Source organism: Urocampus carinirostris, chromosome 9 (genome assembly GCF_059441175.1).
Source record: "Urocampus carinirostris isolate Australia breed hairy pipefish chromosome 9, RoL_Ucar_1.0, whole genome shotgun sequence".
In the NCBI taxonomy this organism is placed as follows: domain Eukaryota; kingdom Metazoa; phylum Chordata; class Actinopteri; order Syngnathiformes; family Syngnathidae; genus Urocampus; species Urocampus carinirostris.
The window spans coordinates 40,190,833-40,204,609 of NC_142357.1; the positions used below are offsets into that span (position 1 = coordinate 40,190,833).

Sequence of the window (13,777 nt, forward strand, 5' to 3'; positions counted from 1 at the left end):
TTTCTATCTCTGTGTGATTACTAAAATTGGTTTGATGATCTGAAACCTCTGGGAGTGATAAAAATACAAAATACACGGAATTCAGGAAGGGGCCAAATACTTTTTCACGGCAGTGTATAAATATTGATTCGAAGTGAGGTTTTCTTTCTTACCACAGGACAGGGCTGGTCTAGACCGGGAGGACCTTGTTCTCCCTTCTGACCTTTCAGTCCTCGCTTTCCCACACTTCCTCTGTCACCCTGGACAAAAAAAAAAAAACAATAGTTTATACATGTAACATTTTTTTTCTTTCTCATTTTGCTATTTTATACAGTTTGTATTTTATAATAAGGAAAACAATTATATATAAAAATGAAAGGATACATTTGCTGATACTTTTTGTTTGAAAAAAAAATGTCTGCCACATGAAATCATTGGCATCATTTTCGGGATCGTTTTACATTTTACCGGAGGAATAAATAAACAAATATATTGTCATTTACCAGACACAAATGGGATAGAAAGATGAAAAGTCAAAAGACTTTGTCACGGTTGCCCATTGCCCTCAATTGTCCCCGCCCATTTGGCACCAGCTGCGGCGCGTTGTCTGATCGGCTTCCCTCCTATTTAAGCTCAGTGCTCTCACTCACCCTTTGTCAGTCTGTCAACGAACCTCTGCACCCCCCAAGACGTGTATATGGACTCTGTCTGGTATCGATCCCGTCTATCTCGCCTTGTTTGACATCAGACCCCGGTCTCCAGTGTCTGGTATCGATCCCGTCTGTCTCGTCCTGTCTGATATCTTGCTACAATCTCCAGTATCAGTTGATGGGGGGGGAGGGGGGGGGGGGGCTGTGTGAGGGTCAAACAGAGTTGCCGGACACAACCGAATGTTTGATCTTACATTACACATAGTCCAGCGTTTTTCCGAATTGCTCAGTCCACATATTGAATGGATTTGGGAGTACAGTCCATAAACATGCCCGATTAAAGTCGCCGTCGACGATAAAGCTCCGTTGGGCTGTGCAAGCTGCTGTTTAGCAGCGGGCAGGAGATTTAGCGCTATGCTAACATTAGCATCCGGTGAAACTGTTTGCGGTTGAAAGTATACAGCAAACAAAAACCACAGTTAACTCTCCCGGTACATAGAAGGGTCTGCACGATACTGCTAGAAACTCCATATCGAGTGAGCAGTGTGTGTCAATGGTTCCGCCATTATTGTAGCGCGTAGTCTCCAACCCCTGTTTTCCCGTAAAAAAAAAAGGCTTGTGTGAGAAGCGGCGTCGGGAAAGCCAAGACTCCGTGATGGCAAAAAAAAAAAGTCCTCCAATTCCGGACGTTGTTGGTGGCGATCCGCAGCTCAATTTACTCATTGTGGACGGATGGATCTGGCGTTGGTTGAACATGCTTGGGAGCGCTGGTCTGTGTGGTCGCCTTGTTAGCTTAGCTCAGCCTTTGCTCCTTCGTTGTCATTGTCGGCAGGCGGCAAATCTTCCAGGGAGATCCGGTCTCTGTATATCCCTCGGGATGTAGTGGATATTATTGTAAATGCGAAGGGAGTCGAAGGGAAAATAAGAGGGATCAGGGGACACTGAAAAACAAAAGACGAACTGGAGCCCGAGCCGCAGCGTCTGCCCAACGCGCCGCCATCTTGACTTGACTTATACATTTGACTATAAAGGATTTTATAAGATTGAATACAAGTTACATTTTTTGAGTGCAATGAAGATTTTCACCGAGTAGGCTATAGCTCAATGACAGGTGACGCCGTTCCAAATGCAGAATATTTTGACTAGGGATTCAGGACTCTGACGGAGGACGGCAGGCGTTGTTTTGAGAACAAGGCCCTGATGACGTAGAAACGCTCGGAGTTGTTTTGAGTTTTCCAGACATCGCGACGCCCAGGGGGGGCTTCCTTGGCACGCCCATGGGAGGAGTCGAGACGCCATTTTGCGGGGAGACGTGGGCTGAGAGGAGAAAGCCAGAGACTCCGACGACACTAATTTGATTAATTCGACCATTTTCGACGGAGTACACTTAGTTAAATTGCTAATGAAATCAAATCTGCCCCGTGTGAAAATTTCGACTATTCTTGTACATCTTTTCCACCGAGAAACGAGCGTGTATTGTTGGGTGAATGTAGGTTGAGTTTGGTTAACGGAGTCAGATAACTCATTCGAACAATTTGCTAAACGATACATTTTAATATTAAATTCCCAAATAGGTGCATGACTGCCCCAATCCCGTAAAATAAAGCTTGTGTGAGAAACGTTACGCATCTGGGTCCTCCTTCTGTTCTGGTTCGGACAGACTTAAAATGAGCCACTGTGCGAATAGTTCACTCCGTTTTCACAAAAACTGATACTAGGCACTCTTATGGGATCTTTCCAAATCACAGATTCCGATTGATATTTTCTACCAACCTTATCTCCTCGTTCTCCCCGATCACCTTTTTCTCCCATGAGTCCCGGGAAACCCTGACGAAACATCAACAACATTTTCAGTGTCAGGAAAAAAAATAAGAGCTCCATTTGAAACCCTTGTCGATAAACTCACGTCGAGTCCAGGTTCCCCCGGCCTGCCCTGAGAACAGATTCAGACAACAAAACATTTTAGTCTCATTTTTTTATCGCTAAATCGCGATTGCCGTCTTCTCACTTTTTCTCCTTTGGTCCCGGGTAGCCCCACCAGACCCGGAGAACCGGGCGCCCCCTGGAGGCCGTCAAATCCCTGTGATTTCAGCACAAAAATGCTCAATTCTCAATTCACTGCCGCGTCTTGATGTTGGACTCACTTTGGGTCCTGGAAAACCTATCTCTCCTCTATCTCCCTTGACTCCCAGTCCCGGTTCGCCCTGCGTCGCGACGCAAGAAAACAAATGAAGCCACCAAAATCGATGAGAGAGATCAAAGATGCTTACCTTGGGTCCGGGCATCCCGTGAAGGCCCTGAAAAACACTGGATGTCAGCAATAGTCCGTCGGGAATAATGGATCGCGGTTGTACAGGTCTTTTCATTCCGGGCGGAAAAAACGGGGGGCAAAATTTGCCAACTCTGCCCCACTCTTACGTTAGTTGTATTTTAAGGAAAATATTTTGTAGTATTTCTGCAGTCAAGTTTTTTGTAGCATTTGGGTACTATTGTTGTGGTAGTACTGTAGTTGAATTTTTGTAGGATTTTGGCAGTATTTCCCAAATATGATTTCTGTAGTATTTCTGTATTATTTCCCTAGTAGAATTTTAGTAGTATATCTGTAGTTTTGTTGTAGTATTACTGTAGTTGTATTTCTGTCGGAATATTTCTGTAGTAGTAGTTTTGTATTGTACTGTAGTTGTATTTTTGTTACATATTTGCAGAGGTATTTTTCTCATTATAGTATTTCTGTTGTATTTTGGTAGAATTTTGGTAGTATTTCTGTAGTTGTATTTTTGTCATATTTCTGTTGTAATATTTATGTGGTAGTATTGTTCTATTGTAGTATTACTGTAGTATTTCTGTAGAGGTATTGTTGAAGTTTTTCCGTTATTGTATTTCTGTAGTATTTTTGGGAGTATTTCCATAGTAGTATTTTTGTAGTATTTCTGTACTACTTTTATAAAGTTATTGAAGATTTACTTTTGTATTATTTCTTTTTTTAATACTTTTGTAGTAGTATTTTTGTATTGTAGTAAAACTGTATAAGTATTTTGTAATATTTTTCTTTCAGAATGAGAGCAAAATAATATACAGTGGGACCTCGCTACTTCGCGGTTCGACGTTCGCGGCTTCAGAGCTTCGCGGTCGGTAATGGTTAAAAAAAACAAAACAAAAAAAAAACTTTTTTTTTTTGTTTTTTGTTTTTGAAGGGGCTTCGCAGATTTTCACTTTTTGCGGGTGGTTTTGCTCCCCATTTAACGGTTATAAAAAATAATAATTAAAAAAATTTTTTTTTCTTTTTTTTTCTTTTTGAAGGGTCGTCGCAACTTCGCAGATTTTCACTTTTTGCGGGTGGTTTTGTTCCCCATTAACTGGGTCTAAAAAATAATTAAAAAAAATAATAATACATGTTTTTTTTTTTTTTTTTTGAAGGTGCACCGCTACTTCGCAGATTTTCACTTATCACGGGTGGTTTTGGTCCCCATTAACCGCGATAACCGAGGTCTTACTGTATTAGGTCCTTAAGCACAAAATTTGATTTTTAGTGAGTACTTCCTTATATCTGTTGTATTATTTTTGCTGTAGACACACAAAGGGACAGTTGACACCAAAGAAACACTTTTAATTAGTAGTACTTTAATTACCATTTTTTGTATTGTCATTATATTTTGTTTTATTTTTGTTTGTTGGACCGGATGAAAAACAGACAATAAAACTCAACTAAAAATAAGTATCCAAAATTTGTGGTGTATTTGTTTAAAGGGGGTGTCCGTAGCTTAAAAATATTCCACATGCTGCTGCCACCTTTTGGCTGAAATGATCATTGCAGCCTCTGTCAAGCTTTTGTTGCGCTTGCTTGAAATTCTAAGATGCACTTGAATAAACTCTTCCTTCCTGTTTTGGGGGTTTGGATTAGCATTTGGACTGTATTTGAAACAGTCCTTTTCTTACTTTCACCATTTTCATCCTAAAATTAAAGAAAACCAGTGTGGAATCACTGTTATGACCCCCAATCCCCCCTGTCACCTTTTCCTCCAGCGTAAATCGCTCTGCGGCCGGAACGCCGATGATAAAAGTAAGATAAAAGCAGATAGGCGTTGTGAAAAATAAAATAAAGGCTCTTTGAACTCAGTTGGGTATTGTTAACGCATACTTGGGAGAAAATATATTCTATGTTATTCTTTTAAAGGACACCCTACCCTAAAGGGCAAAATTACTCATTTGAACACACGCACTTATTAAGAATGTCTTTATCGCGTATTTCGACTCCCAGTACTAAAAAGAGGACTCACCATTGATCCAGGTGAGCCAGGAATTCCAGGTGGACCTGGAGGACCAGGAGGGCCCGGCTGGGATATCATCTGAACCTGAGTGCACAAAAGAAAAGTACTTTTCAAATAATAACAAAAGTAAGATTTAAACATTTTTCTGCTTATTCTAAAAAAAATAATATTTTACTTCAAGCCCCAGTGTGTAATATTTGACCACTAGATGGCACTGCTGTCAATGCTGTTCTGTGCTCTAATAAAAATTAACATTGTTATGACAGTTAAGGTATCTTTGCCAAGTATTCAAATCAATATTTTCTTTTTTTTCTGAATGAATGATTTTGAAACCCCTGCAAGGCACTAAATATGACACACTGCCCCTTCAATGCCTGCAAACAGTCTCATTAAAATTCAGTACATTTGATTTTTTCAAGTACATTTCTATTTTCCTTTGCAAAAAAATGTCAATTATTTCAATTCATATTTTGAATTGTATATATTTATATTATTACCAAATGTTTAGTTGGAATAATAATAAAAAAACTATCTACTAACTAATATCTTTTTGCATATACTTTAACTAATTTTAGTTATTTTTATGAATAACTTTAATTTTTCATGTATTATTATCATTTAATTCAATGAAGGCAGATGCAAAACTAAAATAAATTAATTAAAAAAAAAATAGAATAAATTTTGTTTTTTTTCCAAACAACATGTCAAAATAATAATTTTAAATATGATAAATATTAATATTATATATTTTTCATTAACCCTTCGAGACGCAAATAGTAGTTAAAACGAAATTGAAAAATAATTGAAACCAAATGTTTCTTTTTTGTCGCAAATGAAAATGAAAAAGAATTTTGGTTTTCTTAACACTCTTAGCAGTAAACAGCTTTGTTAAAATTCAGAAAATTATTCTAATAAAATAAGAAAAATGTTTTTTTTTCCTGAAAGACAATTTAAATAATTCTCAAGTATTTCTTTATTTTATTTTCCAATTTTTCTTCTATCCTTGCCGATCCACAACGAAAAAAGTCCGATTATAACACGAGAAAATACACAGCATATGGTTTTTAAATCAAATAGGAAGAAAATACCAAAATGTAAAATGATCAGCCTACAAAACCATTTTAAAAAGCCCCTAGTCATTCTTTAAAACAATAGATAGATAGATAGAGAGATAGATATATGTCTAGATAGATAGATGTCTAGATATCCAGATGCCTAGATAGATAGATAGATAGATAGATAGATAGATAGAGGGATAGCGAGAGATAGACATAGAGATAGAGAGAGATATATAGAGAGAAAGATAGAGATATAGAGATATAGAGAGATAGAGAGCTAGAGAGCTAGATAGATACTTTATTCATCCTGCAGGGAAATTCAGACTTCCAGCATTATCCTTGTCTTGAAAAATAAAATAATGAAATAAAAGATATAGAATACAAAAATACCCAATATAACGTTCTGCTATAGAGTATTTAAATAGTGCTACGTAAAATAGACACTGTCATAATAATAGGGTCATATGCAAATGTGGGGGTGGGCTTTTACTCCCTGGGGTGGAGTTAAAGAGCCTCATGGCACGAGGAAGAAATAATCTCCTCACCCTAACCCAATAACAAAATATATCAAGTCTGCTGACCCCAAAAAAAGGAGAGAAAATCAAATGTAAGAAAATAAATGGATAAAATAAGAATGAAATAGAGGAAAATAAAACCTATTCAATATTTTTTCAACAAAGTATAAATCAAGCCTCCTGACCAGGTTGTCATCCAGTCTGCAGTCCCCCTTCTCTCCTTTCTGACCATCCGTGCCCTGCGTTCCAAAAAGAGAGAAGTCTGACCAAAAACCTCTCATCCCCAGAGATTATCATCATCATTATAATATAATCATCAAATAATATCATTATCTTGCGCAGCTAAACCTAAATATCTGACATTCTCGCTACTTACCGCGGGCCCAGAAAGTCCCATTTCACCCTTTTCTCCCCTTTCCCCTTGGAATCCCATTTCACCCGCATCGCCTTTGGAACCCTGTTGGTGAAAAATAGTCAACATTTTTGTCGGGATTTACGATAATTGATAAGGATACAGGTTGATGATCAAATCAGATGGTGTCTTTATTATGTCAACATACTGTCGTGATTAGCCATGTGAGTAAACCTGTGCTTGCTCCTTTGGCCCCAACTGCCTCGGACTCTGATTGGCTCCCTGTCCCTTTTTATACCCAGTCCCGTCTGTCACTTGTTGTCAGTCCGTCTGCGAACCTCAGTTTACACAAGGAAAGCCTATTTCGACACTAACTCCCCCTTGTTTTTGTTCCCGTCTGTTCCCCGGCTTCGAACCGTTTTTGATCCTGACCACGTCTACTCTCCTCTTCTGGCTTACGACTGGTTTCCGACCCCGACCGCGTTTTTGCTCTCCTGTCCCGGCGACTGACCCGTTTTTCAAATTATATTCTAAAGAAGAACATGAATGCTTTGAATCTTTCTAACGAGCCAAGCACTCCAGTGCCTCGCTCGCATTATGTAAAAGTAGACAGGGGAAACAACCCAGTTGTGCTACTAATTCTATAGAAAATCCAAATATAGTATACAGAGGAACATAAATGGTTGGAAACTTGAAAGCAAGACAAGCTCTCCAGTGCCTCACTCACATTACAAGAAGGTAAAGAGTAGACACGACCAAGTTGTGCTACAATTCTATAGAAAATCACAATACAATATAAGACAAACATAAATACTAGCAATTTTCATAACAAGCAAAGCTCTCCAGTGCCTCACTCACATTACAAAGAGGTAAAGAATACACAAGACCAAGTTGTGCTATTAGCCTTATAGAAAATAAAAATATGGTACAAAGAGGAACATAAATGGTTAAAGTATTTATAGCAAGCCAAGCTTTCCAGTGCCTCACTCACATTACAAGGAGGTAACGAGTAGACACAACCAATTTGCGCTACTACTTCTATAGAAAACCATAAAAAAGTATTAAGACGCACATAAACACTCGGAATAAACAAGCCAAGCTCTCTAGTGGCTCTTTCACATGACAAGGAGGTAAAGAGGAGACGCAACCAAGTTGTACTACTAATTCTATAGGAAAATCAAAATATAGTATCATGCCAAAATAAATGCTTGGGATCTTTATAACAAGCCAAGCTCTCCAGTGCCTCACTCACATTACAAAGAGTTAAAGAGTAGACACGACCAAGTTGTGCTACGACCTTTATAGAGAATAAAAATATAGTATAAAGAGGAACATAAATGCTTGGAATGTATCTAACAAGCCATGCCCCCAGGGCTTTACTCACATTATAAAGAGGTAAAGAGTAGATACAACCAAGTTGTGCTATGGATTAGATTAAAAAAAAAATCTAAAGATATTCTAATGAGGAACATAAATGTTTGGAATATGTCTGTACCTTTTCTCCATCCATTCCAGCTGGACCAGGTAAACCAAGCTCCCCCTTGAGGAAAAGAAAAACATTACATACATCGAAATAAATAAAAAAAAAAATAAAAAAATAATAATAATTAAAAAAAAAATAAGATGTTAAAAAAAGAGCTTGTGGTTTCAGTCAGTTAAACATTTGCGTTTAGGACAAGGATGATGTTTAAAACAATTTCCGATACCTTTTCTCCTTGAAGACCTTGGGGTCCAGGTGGTCCAGGTGGGCCCTGAAGAAACGACCAAAAACTTTACACATTCTTTAGCTTATACTTTATAGTTTTGAATTAATTCTTCTATTATGGGGTTCAATTGTTTTCCCTTCCTCTTTTTCCCCAAAAACTATGTAGTGAAATATCAATGCTCCTGTTCTCCTTTACTTACTCAATCAAGGTTTCATTTAATTGGACTGTTTTTCTGGCAAGTTGTGACTATAAAGACAACATACTTTTATATAAATGATGACATGTATTTGTTGTAATATTAAAGAAATATTTTTAAAATGATTTCATCCATGTTATATGTCTTTAACTGTGAACTAAGCCCATTGGATTAGAGAAAAATCATATCATAATCAATTTTTTTCAATATTTTCGAGAGACGGATGAAGGTGATTTTGTTTTACTTGAGCTTATAAAAGACTTCAATAAACAATAAAGTAAATCTGCATCTGAATCTGCTCATATGAAAACACAAAATGATTAAAGTGCCATTCAACATCACAGCAAACTGCAAAAGGTGGCAAAAAGAACATTTTCATGCAGAATGTCGCCAGTAAACCAAAATTGAATATTATTAAGAGTGTATGCAATAGAATACATTCAAACCTTTTAAGCTAGTCTTAGCTTAGCGATTTATAGCAAATCGAACCTGCAAATCCATACAACAAATTATACATTTTTTTCTACTCATGGAAGCCCAACAGTGCCAAAATTAAATATATAGGACCAAGAAAATGCGTTTTGAAACTAGGGGTGCCATTATACTAAAATATCTACTTATTATTATTTTATTTTTTGGAGAATAAATACTTTTTAAAAGAAAGTAAGAAAAAAATCTTCAAATGTTATTTTCCAGCATGACTCTAGCTGTCAATCATGATGGGTTGGGCTAGTCCTCAACTCTTAAGCTCAATTGCTTTTCCTGGACATTGGTCATGTCTTTCCTCTAGCCCCGCCTCCTTTGGTTTGATTGACAGCAGGAGTTTGAAAACGGCATTCGGAAGGAAAAAGGCTTCTGAAACGTTATTCGTAGATTTTAAACAACACTAAGTCCGCATTTTATAAACACCTCACCCTTTTTAAAAAAAATGAATATCAATAGAACATTAGTCTTTATTATTTTTCCTATTTATTTTGACACTCTCAGGCTTCCGTAGCGATTCCCGCTTGTAAAAAGCGAGCTGCAAATGTAAGCCACATGCTAGCAGGTAAAGTCAAGTTTCGTTTTGTAGATAACATCTCATGTTCACGCGTTTTCAGACTACTTTCTGAGCGTTTTACACCCTTGCACCCTGGAGTACAAAAACTAAGGAAAAAAAAAGAAAAATCCGCTCTGTTATCGTTTGTTTTGAAATGAAATCCACACGCCAGTGAGTGATAAGCATCTGTTTTAGCATGTAAAAAAAGGAAAGGGGGTGAACTTGACGTTCTCCGTTCAAGATTTCCCTGAAATTCTCCAGCCGAGAGCACAAACGTGAAACGTGAGTTAGTCCATGTCCAACGCCACCAAAAACCATGCGAGGAAAACTTGCCGATTACCGAAACACTGATTGTGTCGATGGCCTGTGGAACGAGACCGAGAAATCGTGCAATATCAGCATCTTGTTTATTTATTTTTTCTTCTTCAACTGTTTTTGAGCACCTCCAAAAGAAACATAAGCTAACGTATATGATGAAATGATAAAGTGAAAAAAATGGATAGCTGAATAAATGAATACATGAATAACAAAAGCAATGAAAAAAATGCTGTTCCGCCAGGAAAAAAAAACAATGTTTCATTGGGGTAAAAGAAAATCTGATATTGCTGACAAAGAATGAAAAAGAAACACATTAAAAAATGAATAAATGATACAACGAACAACTCAATAACGAATGAACGAATAACTAAACAGCGACAGTGGCTTGTGAAACTATTTGGCCCCCTTGAACATTGTGACCTTTTGCCACATTTCAGACTTGAAAAAGATAAAGATATAAAACTGTCGTTTCTTGTGAAGCATCGACAATAAGTGGGACACAATCATGAAGTGGAACACACTTTATTGGATATTTTCAACTGTTTCGACAAATAAAAAACAAACAAAGTGGCTGTGCAAAATGATTCAGCCCTTTATTTTCAGTGCAGCAAACTCTGTCCAGAAGTTCAGTGAGGACCTCTGAATGATTCCATGTTGATCTAAATGACTAACGATGATAAATGGAATCCACCTGTGTTTAATCAAGTCTGTATAAATGCACCTGCACTGTGATAGACTCAAAGTTCTGTTTAAAGTGCAGGGGGCATCATGAAGAATGAGGAACACACCAGGCAGGTCTGAGATACTGTTGCGGAGAAGTTTAAAGCTGGATTTGAATAAAAAAAGATTTCCCAAGCTTTTAACATCCCAAGGAACACTGTGCAATAATATTGAAATGGAAGGAGTATCAGACCACTGCAAATCGACCAAGATCGGGCCATCCCCCTAAACTTTCAGCTCAAACAAGGAGAAAACTGGTCAGAGATGCAGCCAAGAGACCCATGATCACTCTGGATGAACTGCAGAGGTCTACAGCTGAGGTGGGAGAATCTATCCACAGGACAACAATCAGTCGTATACAGCACAAATCTGGCCTATATGGAAAAAGTGTCGTTTAAAGTTTGCCACAAGCCACCTGGGAGACACACCAAACATGTGGAAGAAGGTGCTCTGGTCTGATGAGACCAAAATCGAAATTTTTGGCAACAATGCGAGGCGTTAAGTTTGGCGTAAAAGCAGCACAGCTCATCACCCTCAACACACCATCCCCACAGTGAAACATGGTGGTGGCAGCATCATGCTTTTCTTCAGCAGGGAGAGGGAAGATGGTTCAAATTGATGGGAAGATGGATAGGGCCAACTACAGGACCATTCTGGAAGAAAACCCGATGGAGTCCGCAAAAGACCTGAGACTGGGACGGAGATTTGTCTTCCAACAAGACAATGATCCAAAACTTAAAGCAAAAGGTACAATGGAAACATAAGAAGGTGGCCAAGAGAATGGCCAGGTCAAAGTCCAGACCTCAATCCAATTGACAATCTGTGGAAAGAACTGAAAACTGCTGTTCACAAACGCTTTCCATCCAACCTAACCTAGCTCGTGCTGTTTTGCAAGGAGGAATGGGCCAAAATATCAGTTTCTCAATGTGCAAAACTGATAGAGACGTACCCCGAGCGACTTGCAGCTGTCATCGCAGCAAAAGGTGGCGCTACAAAGCATGAACTCAATGGGGCCGAATCATTCTGCACACCCACTTTTTCGTTTTTCATTTGTTAAAAAAGTTAAAAATATCCAATAAAGTGCGATCCACTCCATGATTGTGTCCCACTTATTGTCGATGCTTCACAAGAAATGACAGTTTTATATCTTTATCTTTTTGAAGTCTGAAATGTGGCAAAAGGTCACAACGTTCAAGAGGGCCAAATACTTTCGCAAGTCCCTGTATACAATACATCTTCAATTGTATGATTTTAGGATTGAATAGTATTATTCGTTTTTTTACTAAATGTATAAATTAAAATGAGCAAAATTACCAGCAAGATGAATTCGGACATTTTCGGTGAAAAGATAAATCTTTTTCTGACATGGCCTCTAAGGCTCTTTATAATTAAAATGCACAAAAACAGATTTTTTTGTTTATCATTATTATTTTTCATTGTTTCCTTGCGATCTTTTATGGTGGCACAACACAAACGCTCGTCTTCTCACCTGGAAGGCATCGAGAAGCTTCCCGTTAAAGTCAATAATATCCGAGGGGCCCGACATGCCTTTTTCCCCGGGATAACCCTGGAAAAAAAAACAAAAAACATTTTAAGTAAAAATATCATTTCATTTTTCTTTGATAGGCTATATTTCGGTGCCACACTTACCATCGGACCTTGATCTCCAACTTCTCCTTTATCTCCCTATGTTCAATGAAAATATACAGAAAATTCATATTGAGAATGTTCAACCGAAACCGAAAAATAATCCATTAGATTTGAATGGCCGTTACCTTTAATCCAGGCATCCCATCCATCCCTCTCTCTCCTCTCTCGCCCATTCCCGGCTCGCCCTATTTCAAAAAGAGTAAACCGGTAAGTGGTCCAGAAAATTCCAGGTACAGACGGATGTTGAAAGGAACAGTGTGGAATATCTAGTGCCTCCTAGTGGTACAAAAAAAACTTCATTTGATACCAAAAAAATGCAATACTAGGCAAAAATACATGAACTCACGTGAATTAAAAATTAAAATGAAAACAAATCGAGAAAATTTGTATTTCTTTTACAACCTCAGTGGAAGTGTTTAAATCTAGGCTTAAAACAGGAGTTATATCTCATAGAGCTAGCATATCTGTGTATTATTTGTTGTTGCAAAGCCTGGTCGTCCTGGAAGGGGGATTCCCTCATGTGGGGTCCCTTCTCAAGGTTTCTTCATTTTCCTCATGTTGAGGTTTTGGAGTTTTTCCTTGCCCTCATGTCAGTTTTAGATCAGGGGATGCTGTCATAATAGTTCGTGGTTTGCAATAATCTGTGCTCTTTGCAGCCTTTTGAGACTCTTGTGATTAAGGGCCAAACAAATAAACATGACTTGACTTGACTCATGCTGAGGTTTTGAGTTTTCCCTTGCCCTTATGTAAGTTTTAAATCAGGGGATGCTGTCATAATAGTCTGTACTAGTCATTGAGCTGTGCAGCAGTAGCTCAGGAGGTAGAGCGCTCGTCTTGGGATCAAGGGATCCCGGTTCGAATCCCGGCTCGTCCGTGTTACATGTGGAAGTGTCCTTGGGTAAGACACTGAACCCCTAATACCCCCAATAAGAAGGTTAGCGCCTTACATGGCTGCAAGGCCGCCATTGGAAAATGTGGAGCACATTGTAAAGCGCTTTGGGAAGTCACTGACTCGAAAAGCGCTATAGAAATGCAGATCATTTCATTTTATTTTGCAGCCCTTTGAGACTCCTTGTGATTAAGGGCGTTACAAAAAAACTTGACTTGACTTGAAAAAGTGGAATCCCTGCATAGGTCGCCACCATGTTTGTCTGCCATCTCTTTGCTTGGTGTGGCACTGTTTTTTTTGTTCCCATTAGACAACAGTGCCATCTAGATGTCAAATATACTGTGGCTTTAAAAACAATACAAATAACATGGGTGGGATTACCTTTGCTCCAGGAGGACCCTGGGGTCCGGGATATCCGGGTTCCCCATCTTCTCCCT

At 38.4% G+C, this 13,777-nt stretch overlaps 1 protein-coding gene across 1 annotated transcript in view; it reads right to left on the reverse strand.

The window, feature by feature from the left end:
* Positions 1–13,777, reverse strand: part of LOC148360290 (uncharacterized) — a 141,073-nt gene that overhangs the window by 3,552 nt on the left and 123,744 nt on the right. The window contains exons 14-29 of the mRNA XM_088343844.1: positions 13,722–13,775; positions 12,577–12,636; positions 12,452–12,487; positions 12,291–12,368; positions 10,104–10,127; positions 8,529–8,573; positions 8,318–8,362; positions 6,847–6,927; positions 6,656–6,709; positions 4,907–4,981; positions 2,900–2,926; positions 2,774–2,833; positions 2,638–2,709; positions 2,536–2,562; positions 2,403–2,456; positions 153–239 (exon numbers count right to left, since the gene is read on the reverse strand). Of these exons, the coding sequence (XP_088199970.1) occupies positions 153–239; positions 2,403–2,456; positions 2,536–2,562; positions 2,638–2,709; positions 2,774–2,833; positions 2,900–2,926; positions 4,907–4,981; positions 6,656–6,709; positions 6,847–6,927; positions 8,318–8,362; positions 8,529–8,573; positions 10,104–10,127; positions 12,291–12,368; positions 12,452–12,487; positions 12,577–12,636; positions 13,722–13,775 (879 nt within the window). The remainder of the gene's footprint in view (positions 1–152; positions 240–2,402; positions 2,457–2,535; positions 2,563–2,637; positions 2,710–2,773; positions 2,834–2,899; positions 2,927–4,906; positions 4,982–6,655; positions 6,710–6,846; positions 6,928–8,317; positions 8,363–8,528; positions 8,574–10,103; positions 10,128–12,290; positions 12,369–12,451; positions 12,488–12,576; positions 12,637–13,721; positions 13,776–13,777) is intronic.